This window comes from Sinocyclocheilus rhinocerous, unplaced genomic scaffold (assembly GCF_001515625.1).
Source record: "Sinocyclocheilus rhinocerous isolate Xijiao unplaced genomic scaffold, SAMN03320098_v1.1 scaffold605, whole genome shotgun sequence".
NCBI classification, from domain to species: Eukaryota; Metazoa; Chordata; class Actinopteri; order Cypriniformes; family Cyprinidae; genus Sinocyclocheilus; species Sinocyclocheilus rhinocerous.
The window spans coordinates 2339684-2356312 of NW_015661612.1; the positions used below are offsets into that span (position 1 = coordinate 2339684).

Genomic DNA, 16629 nt, shown 5'->3' on the forward strand with positions numbered 1-16629 from the left:
AATGATCTTTAAAAAAGCATCATATGACCCCTTTAACATCTTGCAAATGTTTGTGCTTGTCTGAACATATTAAAATATGTAACGCACCAAATTTTTGCACCAAATAATCACCTTGGTGTGAACAGACCTTAAAGGTGGGGTAAGCGATTTCGGTAGCCAATGTTGACATTTGAAAACACCAAAACAAACACGCCCCTACCCCAAAAGGGTCTCGCCCCTATTTTGATAGCTCCACCCCACACATACGTACGCAACCCAGGTAACGATTAGTTCTGTGAAACAAAGCAAAACCAATGTTACACCGGGTCTACACCGGACGCGAGTGGCGCGGCGCGACAAAATACTATAGAACTCATTATAATCAGTGATGCTGTATACATATATATGGTCTACACTGGATGCGGCGTGGCAAGACACGACAAATCCCCGACAGAAAACTGCTGCTGCATTCTATTTATGACGTGCTGACACCGATTTCAAATGGTTTTCAACGGTCGTTTGACCTCTTTCTCGCGTCCAGTGTAGGCAGACTTTAGTTGTTGTAGACACGGTGTTACTCACCTATTGAGAAGAAACAAAGCAACCTCGGCGTCCTTCCGCTCCTTGAGTTCTCTCCAGCGCTGGAAAGCTGATCTGATATTTACACGGGTCCTACTTCTTGCCTTATCGTAAGCCTTCTTTTGTTCCGCAGACGTTTTCCTCTTTTGTTTTTTATCCGCCATCTCTATCTTTCTGTCGCTTGGCTCGCTAATGTCCGTCCCGTGCACTGAACGCTCTCTCCTCCACATCATGAGTAGACACGCCCCTTACTGCTGATTGGCTACAAGTTTGTTTTGCTATTCGGCCCGAATCAGTTTTCTAAAGCGTTTTTGAAAAATCGATTACCCACCTTTAATAGTCACATTTGCTTGAGTCCATCATGCCCAAAAATGCTATGTACAGTAGGCAGCTCATTAGGTTTTGAGACACTGCATCAAATTAATTTATCTTAAATTTATTCAAGTTAAACTAAATCGACTTAAATTTATTTATTAGTTTATATTGAATTATATTAGTTTAATATTATTTAAGCTGAAATGACATATAGCCAATTTGGTTATACTTTAAATCTTAAGGCAGCACCTGAACTTAAGTTTTTAAGTTGAAAGAGGTGGACATTTTTTTTACAATGTATTAATCTTCTATTGCTGTAATTCAAATAACTAAAAATGTTTAAGCTTAACTGTGACATTTTTGTGCCACTAGCATCACCAAACTGAATTGCAAAAATAATGATCATTTCCTGAACTCAAAACTACACTCACTCACTCACTCACACGCATGAGATTTTTCATGGGCAACACATGTCTGTTACTCAGAGCATGAAATAAAACCAAAGACTATAATGGGCCATTTCATCTGAGGAATCCAGTGCTTTCTCCACTTTGGGTGAAATGGGGGCAGAGTTTTGGAGCCGATCACACTGGGATTCTGGCTGGGTAGATTGAACTCACACAAATGTAAGTGGACTCACAAGAAAATATGAGAGAGACATTCTAGGAATGTCAGATGTGGGACATCTCAATAATTTGCCTCATATGTATTCCTCACATGTTATCTATTATGCACCAGTGCATAAGGTTGAAATGCCTGACCTTTCAGTCATGCACAGGCAGCATGCTTCAGTGCTCTTCTAATGGTGGGCATCTCTCTGAGTCTTTGCAAACTTTGAATAACAGAACTCATTCATGTCAACTTCGTTATAGTGTATCTTACCATGTCTGCTAATGTTACTGATAATAACAGGCTATAATGTAGTAGAAAATGAAAGGTGACATTCTAACCAGAAACATCAAGGAAGGTTTGAGCCCGTCCTGTTCCGGCACTGCTGATGGCAATGCACTCATAAAAGCCCTCGTCTTTCAGGGATACCTGAGGGATTCCCCATGATGCATTAGCAGACTCCCTAAAGAGATTATAAAAATGTAGAGCCATATAAAATAAATCCTTTCCCGAATAAACACAAAAGATTTAAAAGAAAGATTGCAAAGATTTAAATGATTAGGCTATCAGCATTGGGCCCTTGAGCACAGAATTAAAAGAGCCTGTTAAGTGACCTAGTAACTAAGTATTCAGAAAAGATCCACTAAATTGAGCTTTGCCATTACAAGGATACATTATGTCTTAAAATGCATTAAAACAGAAATTTGTTATTTCACAATATTATTATTATTTTTTTTTAATTATTAAAAGAAAAATTAAAAAATGCAGTCTTGGTGAGCATAAGAGACTTTTTTGAAAAACTTTAAAAAATAATAATAATTTTTACAGACCCCAAGCTTTGGAATGATAGTGTAGGTCACACTGCACAACATGTCGACTACATTAGCACTACCTGAAGAGTTGGTCCACACCCAGGCGTAGTCCCTCCCTGGTGAAACGCACAGTATAGGGGATCAGGCTATCCACAAAGCACGTAATACTCCCCTTCTGCAGGTAGTAACCAGGGGTATGAGTGGGCATGCTTACTTTGGGTGCTTCTAAAAAATAAGAACAAAACACACTAGTAACATATAGTAAAATACAAAGAAAAAACACCTATATGATACTTGGATTGACTATTCTGTGGTTTTATCTATCTACACTAATCTGACCTGGCACAATGCTGGAGTAGGAGACACTGGACACTCTTTGGAAGACAAAACCATCATGGTCATAGCCAGTGACTCGCAGGAAGAAGGCAATTTTGGGTGGAATAAACTCAGTGATGTTCCAAATGCCATAAGGGCGTCGGTCAGGGAAGTAGCGGATGGGCAGCGTCTTCATTACATCACCAGTGATGCTCAAGAGTTCCAGACGATCAGCACGAGCAGGAGGGGAGAGTCCAGTGGTGTTCAGCAGTATAAATGTGGGGATTCCTGTGTGTGTGTGTTTGTGGGAAAGAGCATGGAGGTTAGAAAGGTTAACCAAAACATATTTAAAATGCTCTCAAGTACACAGCCACTATGTTGACCTCATAAATTTGACAGTGTGTGTGGTCCAGACAGAAACACAAGTTTGGGGTCAGTAAGATTTATTTCTTTATTTATTTATTTTATTTTCAGCAAGGACACATAAGGTTTTTAAGAAGGACACAGAAGATTTTTTTTTTAAATAAATGCTGTTCTTTTGAACTTTATATTAATCAAATAATCCTGAAAAAATGTATCACAGTTTCCACAAAAATATTAAGCAGCACAACTGGTTTAAACACTGACAATAACGAGAAATGTTTCTTGAAAACTAAATCAGCATATCAGAATTATTTCTGAAGGATCATGTAACACTGAAGACTGAAGTAATGGCTGCTGAAAATTCAGCTTTGCCATCACAGGAATAAATTAAATTTTTAAAGTATTTCAATTATTTTAAATTGTAATAATATTTCACAATATTAATCCTGTTTTAACTGCATTTTGTGCCTTCTATGACTTCAAACTTCTTGAACACTAACTCACCTTGGACTGGCCTGCTGGATGTCATTTTAAAGTCCAATGTTTGCCTTCGGGAAAAGCCTACTCGGAAATCGATGGTGCTGAGGCCCGATATACGGACTGAGTGCCTTCCCTCACTGGACGTCTGAGGTTAAATTGACAACAACACAAAAAAGTAAACAAATAGAAAGTTATTTGTATTTGTTAAGATAACAGCATTCAATTGTAATGACACAACTTGTTTTTCATAGCATGTTGCACGGAAGAAGCACAACAAAACTAATTTATGATGACAGTCGGCTCAAGATCCACAGATACAGCACACTTGAAATTCTCGAACATTAAGAATGACTCGCTTTCTTTCTTCACTTTTGGCAGATGGAACAGTCCAAGTCATTTAAACATGATCCCTGCTGTTTTGCGCTGCCCTTTATGACTGTTTTGGTGCTGAGGGTCTGGCATACGCTTGATGTTGTCTGCAGCTCAGTGCTCCAGGGCAAACCATGACGACCCATCCTCTGCTTGCATTCTTTTAAAATTACAACCATCCTAAAGAATTACCATGGGCCATGAAGCACTGCATGATATGACGCCAAGAATGATGAGAAGATCCTGAAGGATTCCTCTGAGAGATGTTGAGGAGAGAGAAGGAAAGACAAGGGACATGGGGATAAAGGGGCATTTAAGAGATTCAAGGGAAAGACCTTCGTAGAGCAATTTACAGAAGATTAAGATTAGATTATATCCATTCATCCTGAGGTTTTAAAACCCATCTTGAATTAGCCCTGCCAAGCAAAATTCAGGCCAAACATTCACTAATCCAAACTAAAACAACTCAGAGGCAGAAAACCCAGTCAGACGCCACCACAACACGAGACAGTGGTCACAATCTGCATGCTTTCTGACAAACACTGGCATTATTTAAACACATTAATTAAAGTTGTACTGGGGAAAATAAATACAAGGAGTTTTTCTGTCTCAGTTCATGTTCTTGTAAGAGATGGGCCATCTGAGCATTTATGTTTATAAATGCACTGATGGTCAGGAGAGAATTAAAAGTGATTCTGTTAACGATACAAAAGGTTTAATAAATACAAAGTTGGAGAAGATTTGGAAAACTGAGCATTAGGGGATTAAAGGAATTTTAGCCATTGTTTTCTATGCTATTTACATGCAACAGAACAATTTACATAGCCAAAGTATAAAAAAAACTTCATACTCAGGTGACAAGTGGTACATAACCTACTCTGAACATAGAAATTAATTACTATCAGATTACTTTTTGAGGTAATGATGTATGGGACTACAATACTCTTTAACTTTTAGTAAACCCATTAAAGTTACTGTTCATATAGAAATATAATTTTTTGTGTTTCATACAGGATTACAGTTAATTATGGTAATAATTTTTAAAACCTGACATTTGATATCCAACAATGAGATGCCTGCACTCCCTAGTAGCTTCAAAGTTTTATAACAGATATACACTACAGTTTGGGGTAATTTTTTTTTTTAAAGAAATTACTTTTATTCACCAATGAGGCATTAATTGAATCTAGAGTGACAATAAAGACCTATACATTGTTACATCAAATTCTATTTCAAATAATTAAGCAGCACAACTGTCTTCAACACTGATAAGAAATGTTTCTTGAGCAGCGAATCAGCTTATTAGTAGGATGCACCGATACCACTTTTTCCAGTACTCGCCCGATACCGATACTTTTATTTTTGGTACTTGCCGAAACCGAGTACCGATACTGATATTTTTATTGCATTTGTACATTTAAAAAAAAAATTGGGTACAGAAACCAAAAGAGTATGTATAATGTTAGTTGGTTAACTTCATTTATCAAATAGATACAGTCAAACCAAAATCTATTGGAGCTGGCTGCAGAGCCTGCTCACAGTTCTCCCGAGGCGGCCATCCCAGGGGCGTCAGAGACCTCGTCTGTTGCACCCAGTACCTCACGCCCGTTCCTGGATCATCGCGGGCTGGTACGCAGCGTGCAGGAACCTCCGCTGAGGTCGGTGCGAGCGGCGTGGTCTGCTCGCAGAGTCCCCGAGGCAGCGGTGTCTGCTCGCAGTGCCTCCGAACGGCGGTGCCCGCCCACAAGGCTCCAGAAGTGGCGGTGCCCGCCCACAAGGCTCCAGAAGTGGCGGTGTCCGCCCACAAGGCTCCGGAAGCGGCGGTGGCCGCTCTCAGTTCCCCCGAGGCGGCGGTGGCCGCTCGCGATCCTCCCGAGGTGGCGGTGCCCGCTCGCAGTTCCCCCGAGGCGGCGGTGGCCGCTCGCGATCCTCCCGAGGTGGCGGTGCCCGCTCGCAGTTCCCCCGAGGCGGCGGTGGCCGCTCGCGATCCTCCCGAGGTGGCGGTGCCCGCTCGCAGTTCCCCCGAGGCGGCGGTGGCCGCTCGCGATCCTCCCGAGGTGGCGGTGCCCGCTCGCAGTTCCCCCGAGGCGGCGGTGTCCGCTCTCAGTTCCCCCGAAGCGGCGGTGCCCGCTCACAAGGCTCCGGAAGCGGCGGTGGCCGCTCACAGTTCCCCCGAGGCGGCGGTGGCCGCTCGCGATCCTCCCGAGGTGGCGGTGCCCGCTCGCAGTTCCCCCGAGGCGGCGGTGATGCCTAAGGTTAAAAATAAATGATGTTTATAGTGAATGCCCCTATAAATGGTCTTATTTTTACGATTTAGTTTTAATCCAAATGATACATGTGCTAAGTGAGTGAACATCAAAGATCACACAACAGAAGTGCGTGCGCTCGCACTCTCTCTCTCTCTCCCTCCCTCCCTACCGTTAAGTAACTTATGCATTGTTTTACTTACTTGTTTTTGACACATCCGACCGAACAGTGTAGGCACAGTCTGGCAACTTTCCAGTGATGTCTGTGAGAAAGGTATATTCACTCGACAAGCTCGCGCATCTGCGCCGCCGAGCGCTCAATCCACTCAGCGTGCTTTGCTTATCAGCTCGCGCACATCAGCTATACAGGCGTTAATACTGAATGTTTAACATTATATTCATTGCATACATATACTTCGTAGACATCCTTAATCTCTAATAACTCCATTCTGCTGTCTGTTGTCGGTGTTTGTTTGTCTGAATATGGCACTTATCACATGCTGTGTGGTATCGGCGTTTGGTATCAGGCATTTTAACGAGTACGAGTACGAGTACAAGAGCTCAGTATCGGGCCAGATACCGATAATCCCTATTTATTAGAATAATTTCTGAAGAATTCTGTAACACTGAAAACTAGAGTAATGGCTGCTAATAATTTAGCTTTGCCATCACAGGAATAAATTACATTTTAAAATATATTAAAATAAAAAAAATACAAATTTGTAATAATAGTCCACAATATACAGTTTTTACTCTATTTTTAATTAAATAAATGTAGCCTTGGTGAGTGTAAGAGACTTCTTTCAAAAACATAACATTTTTTTACTACCCCTAAAATTTTGAACAGTATTATAAATAATAAAAAATTGTAACACTCCATTCTATCTGAGCATAGCTGAAATAAACCTGTTTTGTCACGGGACAGATAATAGTCTAAAAGAAATGACTTCACCACACAACCTTGGCCTTGAGTACCTATCCATCACTCTGCGATCTGTCCTTATTCTGAGGAGATAAAACAGACTTAAAAGAAATAACTTAACCTTTCTGGAAAACCACCAGTTACAGTTAAATCATCTACACTGACACAAAAGACCTGTGAAATGTGTATGTGCATCTTCGTCTACAATAAACTAGTTCATCACCTTTATGGTCCACATTCCTGGCGCTGGGTCTTTGAGGTTGAGGACTTTGGCAGAGTTAGGGATGTGAAGGAGCTCAGACAGACCCTCCTTAATCCCGATAAGTTCTCCTAGAAGCACAAGATGTACATGCTTCAGTTCTACATCAGTCTACACTATGTGTTTGTTCTGGGATACTGTAATCAGATTACAGAGGACAAAGATGTTCTCCTTACCCTGAGAATTTCGGATCTCAATATTTGGTGCGGGACCGCTTAAAGCAACAGTCACTTCCTTCAGGCTAGGGTCAAAGGGGATCTGCCAGGTGTTTGAAAGTCCATTTTGATGATCAGTCGAGAGCAAGTGAACCTTAGAGGACTGCACTGCCTCCTCTACCCATTTCAACACCTGCAGTGAAAAGATAAAAAAGTCCATCAAAATAACTGATGGATATATAATGCTGTTTTTGATTATTTGGTAGGGTCACACAGAAAACGGAACATAGAACACAGAACACAGAACATAGAAACAATGGGAGGTCTGAACGCCGGGCGCTAATCAAACAAACGCGGAAAAGGTACAGGGGTGACGGAGGAGCTTCAGTAGAACAACAGTGAACTGCGGTCAGATGAGACGTTGTCAGGCCATATGTCAGTAAAAAAGAATTTTCCTGTCCTGCCAGCCATTATACTGTGCTCGTAGCACGTGCTCTTTAATTGCATGCACAAATGCAGTGGCGGAGCTTTATATCATTTCATATTAAAGCACAAAAGAAACTACAAGCATGCAAAGTCATAGTTATATCATCAGTTAAGTCATGAAGTAACCAAAAAGGCGATTAAAGCTGCCTTAAAACTGTGCATGTAAGTATTTGTTACATATGAGTCACATGTCTCTGAAATGCAGTGGTTTTCAAAACTGTCCTGGAGTCTCCCTCATCTAACACACCCCATTCAACTCGTCAGCACATTATTAGAGACTTTAAGACCTGAAGTGGGTCAGAAAAGGTAAAGAGTTGTGAGAAAATACAATGCGTGTCAGATCCACGTCATGTTCAGCAGCGGCAGCTCTTAAAGTAGCCAAAATAACCTAATAACCCAGCTGCTGTGATGTCTGTTAATCAAAGAACACAAGAAAAAAGAAAAAAAGAGGAAATCAATAACTTTTGTAGCTTGATTCATCTATATTTAATTTAGAATTTAGTGTTTGATAATTTTATTCAATTTCTGTATATTTCCTACTTGTTGAAGGGCACAGGTAGCTAAATATGACATTTATTATAATGGGTTTATGTGAAGATTGTTTTAAGTTCACTTAAATTAGAAGTTGTTATTTTTTAAAGTCTAATAAATGTTTGACAGTTCTCAATTATACTGTAATGCTGAATGGCTATAGTCAATGGTTAAATATTAGGGGGAAAAAACAATTTCATAGAGACAGACATCAGTAGTATTGGTATCAGTGATACTTGCCTTCAGTCATAAAAAAACACATCATAATTACATTCAAATAAAATTTGTAAATATGTATTAAAGATGTATTAAAAAATATACTGTCTTTATGTTGTTTCTAGATTAATTTGAAGATTGAATGTATCCATTGTGTTACTGTCTAAAACATAAAGAAAGAGCAAATTAATATTCTTTGGTTATGTCAAACAAGTAGCCCCCAGTAGTCTTACCTCATTGACTTGTTTCTTGTCCAGATGGAAGACCTGTCCTGAGCTGGTCGAGGCAATCTCCTCATACACCTTATAGCCGATATGCGATCGGTCATCACAGTCACCAGTCAACACAAAAACCACCTGCCCACACACATAAAATCTGATCATTAGTGGTATTCTGGTACACGATTCTAAATGTCCAGATGAATTTACATCACATTAAATTAATTAATTTAGCAGATGTTTTTATCCAAAGTGACTTACAAATAAAGAACGAAGTGCTGCAATATAAAAATCTTCATGCTAGCACTGTATGCATGGCGTCATTTACAGAGCAAACATGGTGGAAATTTTATTAATGCTACTAAATTGTAGCTGGAAATCGAGTGAATGATTTGATTACCTGTGACTGTTTCTGCTGAATGAGCTGAAGAACGTCGTGGGTCAACTTGTAGTCTTTTGATCGGGCATCCGTAAAGACGTAAATGTAGGACCCTGGTAGGGAGATTTCAAGGGCAATCTTGATGGCTCCAATACTCATCTCTGGACAATCTCCCCCTCCCTGGAAGAAAACAAACAAACATTATTTGTCATTAAATCAATGTTCATTAAGTGAAAAACACACATAGAGTTGGCTATTAGAGATGCTCCGATCAGGATTTTTGCAGCCGATACTGAGTACCGATTTCTTGTCATGGTGATCGGCCGATACCGATGCCGATTCTGATGCTTCAAGCTTTATATAGACGGTTTGATCAGGCGCACGCGCCTGGCCTGAAGTTAACTTCCGGTCTGTGTGTGTTTATCAGTCTGGCTATGGTGCCGGCTACAAACGCAGTTAAAGTTAAGGTGATGAGTAGACTGAAGTTGGGCTCAGGTGGTTGTGCTGTGGGATGTGTTTCCCATACATTTATTTATTTGTGGCGCTAGCCACAATATCAAAACTGATGGATTTTCCAAAAGGCTTAGTTGAATAAACATGAGCACATACTTCACGTTTAAAAATCAAAACGAGGCGCGGGTGTTTTTATATCACTGTATTTCTGAGGGAAGTCCATCTTTAGAAAATTTTCGATGTCATTTTCATTTAATCTAGCATGTTATATGCCTGATAAAGCAGTGTTTGTGAGCTCAGTGCTGCTTTGTGTACAGCTGTTGCTAGGAGATGCAATGCTTGATTTTAGTATACACTACCGTTCAAAAGTTTGGGGACAGAAAGAAGTCTTTTATGCTCAGTAAGGCTATTACAATTTAAAACAACTGTTTTATCCTTAATATATTTTAAAACGTAATTTATTACTGTGACAGCAAAGCTGAATTTTCAGCAGCCATTACTCCAGTCTTCAGTGTCACCTGATCTTTCAGATATGCTTCAAATATGCTGATTTTGTGCTCAAGAAACATTTCTTATTATGATTACATATGCTGCTTATTTTTGTGGAAACCATGATATTTTTTTTCAGGATTCTTTGATGAATAGAAATTGATATAAATATTTTGTGACATTATAAATGTCTTTACTGTTACTTTTTCACTGGCACTCTTTACATTCATACATTTTGGCAGATACTTTCATCCAAAGCAACTTACATTACATTCAAGGTAGGGGTGGGCGATATGACCAAAATCTTATTTCATGGTATGAGAAATTTTATTTCATGATATCGACATGAATCTCGATATTGCTATTTTTATTTTATTTTTGTAATAAAATAAGAAAAAGAAGCAAATTACAAACACAACAGAACAAATAAATATGAAATAAAATTTTTATTTATTCAGCTACAGTTGGCTAGGTTTATTTAACATGTAGTAAGAAATATTACAGAAATTTAATAAAGTGTATAAATAAAACACTGCATAGTCTTCATTGTATCAATCAAACATGAACTGATTCTTATTAAAGATCCAAAAGTGATTCAGTCAAGTGCAGTGAGTGATTAACATTAATAATGACAGACAGCAGCAGGTAAATTAGACTGCTGTCCGTTTAAGACCAACTGCACAGATCCAATATACTGATACACATCCGGTTTTCACCCAAGTGTTTACGTTTATTTAACACATAACCGACTGTGTTTATGTGAATACGCCACACGACGGGCATTTTGACATAATTGTGTGCGTATTTGACTATTCAAGCACAATAAAACATGAAAGAGATTTGTTTTCGCGATTGCATGCTGTTGAGAGGGGCTTTCAGTGCGCGCGCTTTGGCTATGTGTCAGTGAGCGTGAGCAGAGGATTGAGTTCTTTTTCACTGCTTATTGCTCTCAATAACTTTATTAAACATCATGCACGTCCCAAATACGCGATCGCATGCTGTCTGAGAGAGGCGCTTTCTGAGTGTGTGCTTCGTATGTGTGTCAGTCAGCACGAGCATGGCATTGAGTTCTTTTTCACTGCTTATTGCACTTTTTAACTCTATTTAGTGCGTCCCACTCTTTATTTTCTCATTCATGCATGTATACTTATCACTCAAAGGTGTATATAACTTTTAAGTAGTACTATGTTACGCAGATATATTTGCATACCACAGAATGCATGATATAACAAAATCTCTAACGATTTTAAACTCAAGGTATATATTTTGTCAGTTTATATTTTTGTCATTCCCTGGGGATCGAACCCAAGACCTTGATGTTGCTAGCACCATGCTCAACTGTTTTAGCTACAGCATTTCCTCTTACCCCTGGCTTGCTCACTGCAAGGCTATTTTTCTTTGCTTTTCCATTTATCTTCTTTATTTATCTCCTCTTTTCTGTTCAGCTGCTTTAGAACTTTTTAAAATTGCTACACAAGTAAATCAAGATAAATTGAAATAAATATGAGCACAAATGTCAGTGTGTTCTGTCAATTGAACATCCAGATTCCTCTAAGGCAGATATTTATCTTAACTGCAAGAAGTTGGAAAAGGGCAATGAGCTGGTCAGTAGATTTGGCCTAATCATGAACGTAGAAATGTACGGCATGCTGTTAAGCTTGCCATGGGAGTCAGTCATGCCTTCAACTGATGTTGACCTTGGAATGAAACATGGAGCACAATCTTGGACGCAAGTGGATGACTTCCAAGAGTTCTGTTAGATATGTGCCTTCCTTTAAACCGATATGGATAAAAGTAAACCGTTTTCTAATGTTTGTGGACATCAGTGTCTCTATGATATAGGTATGTCTGTCTCTTCTCACATGGAGGGCAAAGAGTCTTGTCTTTATTATGCGTTCCAGGGGGCACGTGTCTGAATGAAACATCTGGAAGCAAGTGATCTTTGATTCTCTGTTCTTTACGCAAACACACATACAACAGTGGATAGCAAACCCAAACATCAAACAGTGGAAAGATTGTAGGAAAGGTTATGAATGTACTCAGAATGTACTATTCTAGTTCATTTACAGTGGCAGGTTGTTCTCTGAACACTGAAAAAGACATTACCAGCAAACGGTGATTTGAATAATTTATCCTTTTCAAGTCAAACACACTCACAATGAACTCCAAACAAACTAGACCAAATCCTGCTCTGCTTGAACTTCTTCCTCAGAGCAAAAAAAAACATTCCTTGTGCCAATACAGAATTGCACTTAATCAGTGTGTCTGCATTTCCCCTGCTTTGGCCCAAACAGCTGGGACAGATGCTGACAGGGATGCTGCCTTCACGTCCTTTCGGAATGATTGTAAATACGAGTTTCCTAATCAGAAATTCGACGTGAACGGCCTCTCAAATCATATTTACTACTGGGAAACTCTGAGATCATTTTGATACCTGAGTTTCCGAGTTGGGCGGGCCATAATCTTTAAACATGGTGGAAGGGACAACGATTGCTTATGTCAGTGCTATTCTTTATTAGTTTTTTCCACAACAACTACATCACTTTCTCTTGTCACTAAAGTAGTGTATTTATAGATATATTTATCATTTGAAGCATAGCCTATTATATGTTTTATAAACAGTGAAATAAGCATATATTTGAACGAAATTCCAGAATCTTCAGCAAGCTGACTATATAGCGTGGTGAATATTATGGCTGTCAACCAATGGGATGCTACATTTTATTCTTTCCGACAAAAAAAGCACTTGATTGCGACAAGCTCGTAATCACGACTTCATAAGTGGGAAATAGAAAATTTCCGATAACACATGAAGGCAGCATAAGAAACACACAGAGGACACTTCATTCTGAAGACACCGGTTTCTTAATGAGGTGTCCAAGTGAACCTGTTAACATGGCAAATCACCACCGCAATCACATCGGCAGAATATAATCTGTCATTTGCCAGATTTGCAATAAATAAAATTTTTTATACATTTTGATGCCCAAGACTCCCAAATATTTGCTTTTTTTTTCAGCATCCCATTTCTGAAACAAAAAGACAGCACTGATTAAAAAAATTATAATAAAATAAAATTATACTAAGTGAAAAAAAATATTAAGCATGATATTTTAAAGACTACATAATTGGACTAATAAATAAAATTAATAATTGGTGTTGATATTTTAATTGTACTGAGGGATGTTATGTATAAACCTTTTATACAGAAAAAATATTATTATTATTATTTTATTTCTTACAGTTAAAAACTAGGTTTGTCAATAAAATAATCACAGTTAATCTCAAGCTTTACAACCAATATTTAGAAAATATCATAAAATAGTGAGTAAACTGAATTTGTTAAATATGTTGAAAATTATTGTATTAAAAATATTTAATTAATATCAATGTTAACTTTGACAGTCCTAAAAATACAATGCAAAACCTTTATTCTCTCAAATTTTCTGTGGACGCTGGACCCCTACTCTAGATGACCTGGAAACCCAAAGTGCATTGCTTTCAAATCACAAAGGTTCTCATTCAAATCATCATACCTGCCGGACATACTGTAATACAAGCCAAAGATGCTATCCCATGGGCGCAATACTCTTTTTTTCATAGGAAATATATAACTTTTGAGTTAACAGCAGAGTGACTATTGTTGAACAGCAGAGAGACTATTGTCTGTCTGTTAAGATTCTGAGCTCATTTTTGTAATGAATATGGATTCAAATAGACCTGTGATCAAATATGTCAACAAACCCAATGTGAAGCACATGAATTCACCTGGACATAAAGCTCCCGCAGCTCATCCTGGAACTTCTTTGGATCTGTTGTTATTGTAATGGGTCCAATCTCTGCAGAAAAAACAAATGCTGTTAGAGGCAAAAAATAAGCTGTTGGAATATGGCCAAATGACCTCGTAGATCCAAAGATTAAAACGGGTTCTGTTTTGTCCACTCAGATGCCAAATATTTATGCTGGCAGCCAGTGGCGGATGTCTAGGATCGAGGGTCACAGTTGAACTAGGGTGACGGGGAGCTTCCTGTTTAGTGCCAGAAGGTTTTCTGAGCCCTAGAAAGGTTACAAAGAGCAAAAAAACTGAGAACACTTTGAAAATCAGGGATTTTTTTTGTTTAATTTTCATTGTATTACATGTGTATGCACCTATATTATGAGCTACAGTGTCAGAATAAGGTACAGACACACAATTTTTAAGTACCTTATAATAGCCTAAAAACCAGACAAGGCAATATAACAAGTTACATTTGAATTGGTTTAATTGTGCAGCCCAAGCATTGCATTAATTAGCATAGCATGCTGTGGTAGGTAAACCTGCTGGGTTTAACTGGAAGTGGCTCTGTTCTAAAAAAAACAGTCTGTTTACATTATGTTCCCATCAGCTGTTCTCCTTCATAAAAGGAAAGATCTTATAACTCAGGTATGAACTTCTGTCAGCGACGAGAGAGTCATTATGTGAGGTCATTTTGTTGCGGTTGCCTGTGTCAGTGTGCACGGCCAATGATAACTTGTGCCGTTTCTGAAGCCATGCTGTCTCTGCTTTCCAGCTGTCTTTCTTTGTTCATGGCTTGATGAGCTGTAAAACTGTTATACATTTTCTTTCTTTCCAAGGAAGAATACAAGATAACTATAGTAGTGCCAAGCCGACAGATTGTACCAAATGTAACAAATCCCACACTCCATTCATACACAATCAGACACATATTTAATAAAAACAAAATAGTCACATTATCATGATTATTAGTTAATAGCAGGGAGGACTTCAAACAACTAGCCTATAAAAGGGAAGCTTATCCCAAACCACTAAGCAAATACATCCTCTATGAACCAATTCAAAAGCATTTTACGTTGAAGAAGTCAGGAAGAGCAGTAGCATCCAAAACCTACAAATTTCTTGACACCAAAAATTATAGGGGCTGCGCAAGAGAGACTTTGAGATCCTTTTGATGCATTCCCCATATCTAAAGTGTCTCTAAAGTGTATTTTGTTTTTGCATATATTACCATCTTCAGAAGATAAAAATGTATGACTGATTTTCTATGGTTTGCTTTCAGTTTAAGTGAACAAAGAAAAACTTTATGGTCTAACGTAACTTCTTGAAAACACTGTATAAACAAATGCTCACAGAACTCTAAAATCTCCCTCAGCGCTGATATTTTGGCACTATGGGAAACCCTTGAAGTGCAGAAAAAGAACATTTAGGTGATCAAAGCTGTGTTTAACAGGATAGTAATTTTGACTGCTCTGAATGCTGAACTGGCTTTCAAGTGAATGCTTTCATGAATGGAAAAGTTTACAAAGTCCTGGGACATTTCTCTTGATTAAGGGGTTTTATCTTAGAAGCCTGGGCACTGGTCTTCTTTACCTCTCCTTTGACCTAAAAGCCGCATCAAAGTTAAGGGAAGCTGGGGCAAAGAGCACATGGAAATATTAAAAAAGGGGGGAAATGGTGAAGTGCTGCGAGGGCTCTTAAATGCCAGTTGCATTAGAACAACTATGAAAAGGAGAAAAAAAATAATGACCACCAATTTATGGTTATGGTGCATAAAAGAGAGGAAAGACCTTATAGAACATTATATAAGAAAATGGATGATAATAAAAAGAGGAAGCAAGTGATTTATTTGAGCTATTTGATTTTAGGTCAGCTTAGATCATTGAAGGAAACAGTCACAGAGTTTTCTCATGAACATAGACATATGCTTGTAGTCAGCACAGAATAATGACAACAGATCTTTTAAAACACTAAGTATTTTAAACCATTCAAGGGGTCATACAATGAGGATTCACATTTTCCATGATCAGTTGAGGAAAAATGTCACTCTACTATTAAAACATTGTAGGCTCCAGAAGTTTCAATTTTAGAATTTCCATCGAAAAAAAGTCTCAAGAATAGACGTTATTAAAGGGGTCATATGATGTAATTTCAATTTTTCCTTTCTCTTTGGAGTGTTACAAGCTCTTGGTGCATAAAGAAGATCTGTAAAGTTGCAAAGACTAAAGTCTCAAATCAAAGAGATATTCTTTATAAAAGTTAAGAGTCAGCCACACCTACCTAAAACGGCTCGTTCTAACACGCCCCCACATACCTACGTCACGATCTGGGAAAATTTGCATAACGCCGCCCAAATGTTAACGCAAAGAAAGAAGGCGTAACTTTCATTCTCGCTGTAGTATTGTTGCCTCCTTGTCGTGAAGACGCGGTGTGTTTCGTTGTGAAAGCGAAACTACTTTATTTGGTCTTCCAAAAGAGGACGATATCCGCTTCATCATGCCTAGAGCTGATCTGTGCTGGTCGCTGAGGAAATACATCAACTTAGTGCTGTGGATCACCGGCACATTTTATGGAGGACTGTTTAACGGCGCAATGCAACGCAACGTGTAAAAAGACAGTATAAGTCATTATAATCAGTAATTATGTCCCCACTGGATGCAACAAATGCCTCGTTTATAA

At 38.7% G+C, this 16629-nt stretch overlaps 1 protein-coding gene across 1 annotated transcript in view; it reads right to left on the minus strand.

The window, feature by feature from the left end:
• The window catches only part of LOC107726475 (hemicentin-1-like), a 94459-nt gene that overhangs the window by 60777 nt on the left and 17053 nt on the right, over window positions 1-16629 (minus strand). Inside the window, exons 2-10 of the mRNA XM_016536070.1 lie at window positions 13944-14014; window positions 9255-9413; window positions 8870-8992; window positions 7425-7596; window positions 7213-7319; window positions 3477-3597; window positions 2634-2897; window positions 2375-2519; window positions 1824-1945 (exon numbers count right to left, since the gene is read on the minus strand). Coding sequence (XP_016391556.1) covers window positions 1824-1945; window positions 2375-2519; window positions 2634-2897; window positions 3477-3597; window positions 7213-7319; window positions 7425-7596; window positions 8870-8992; window positions 9255-9413; window positions 13944-14014 — 1284 coding nt within the window. The remainder of the gene's footprint in view (window positions 1-1823; window positions 1946-2374; window positions 2520-2633; window positions 2898-3476; window positions 3598-7212; window positions 7320-7424; window positions 7597-8869; window positions 8993-9254; window positions 9414-13943; window positions 14015-16629) is intronic.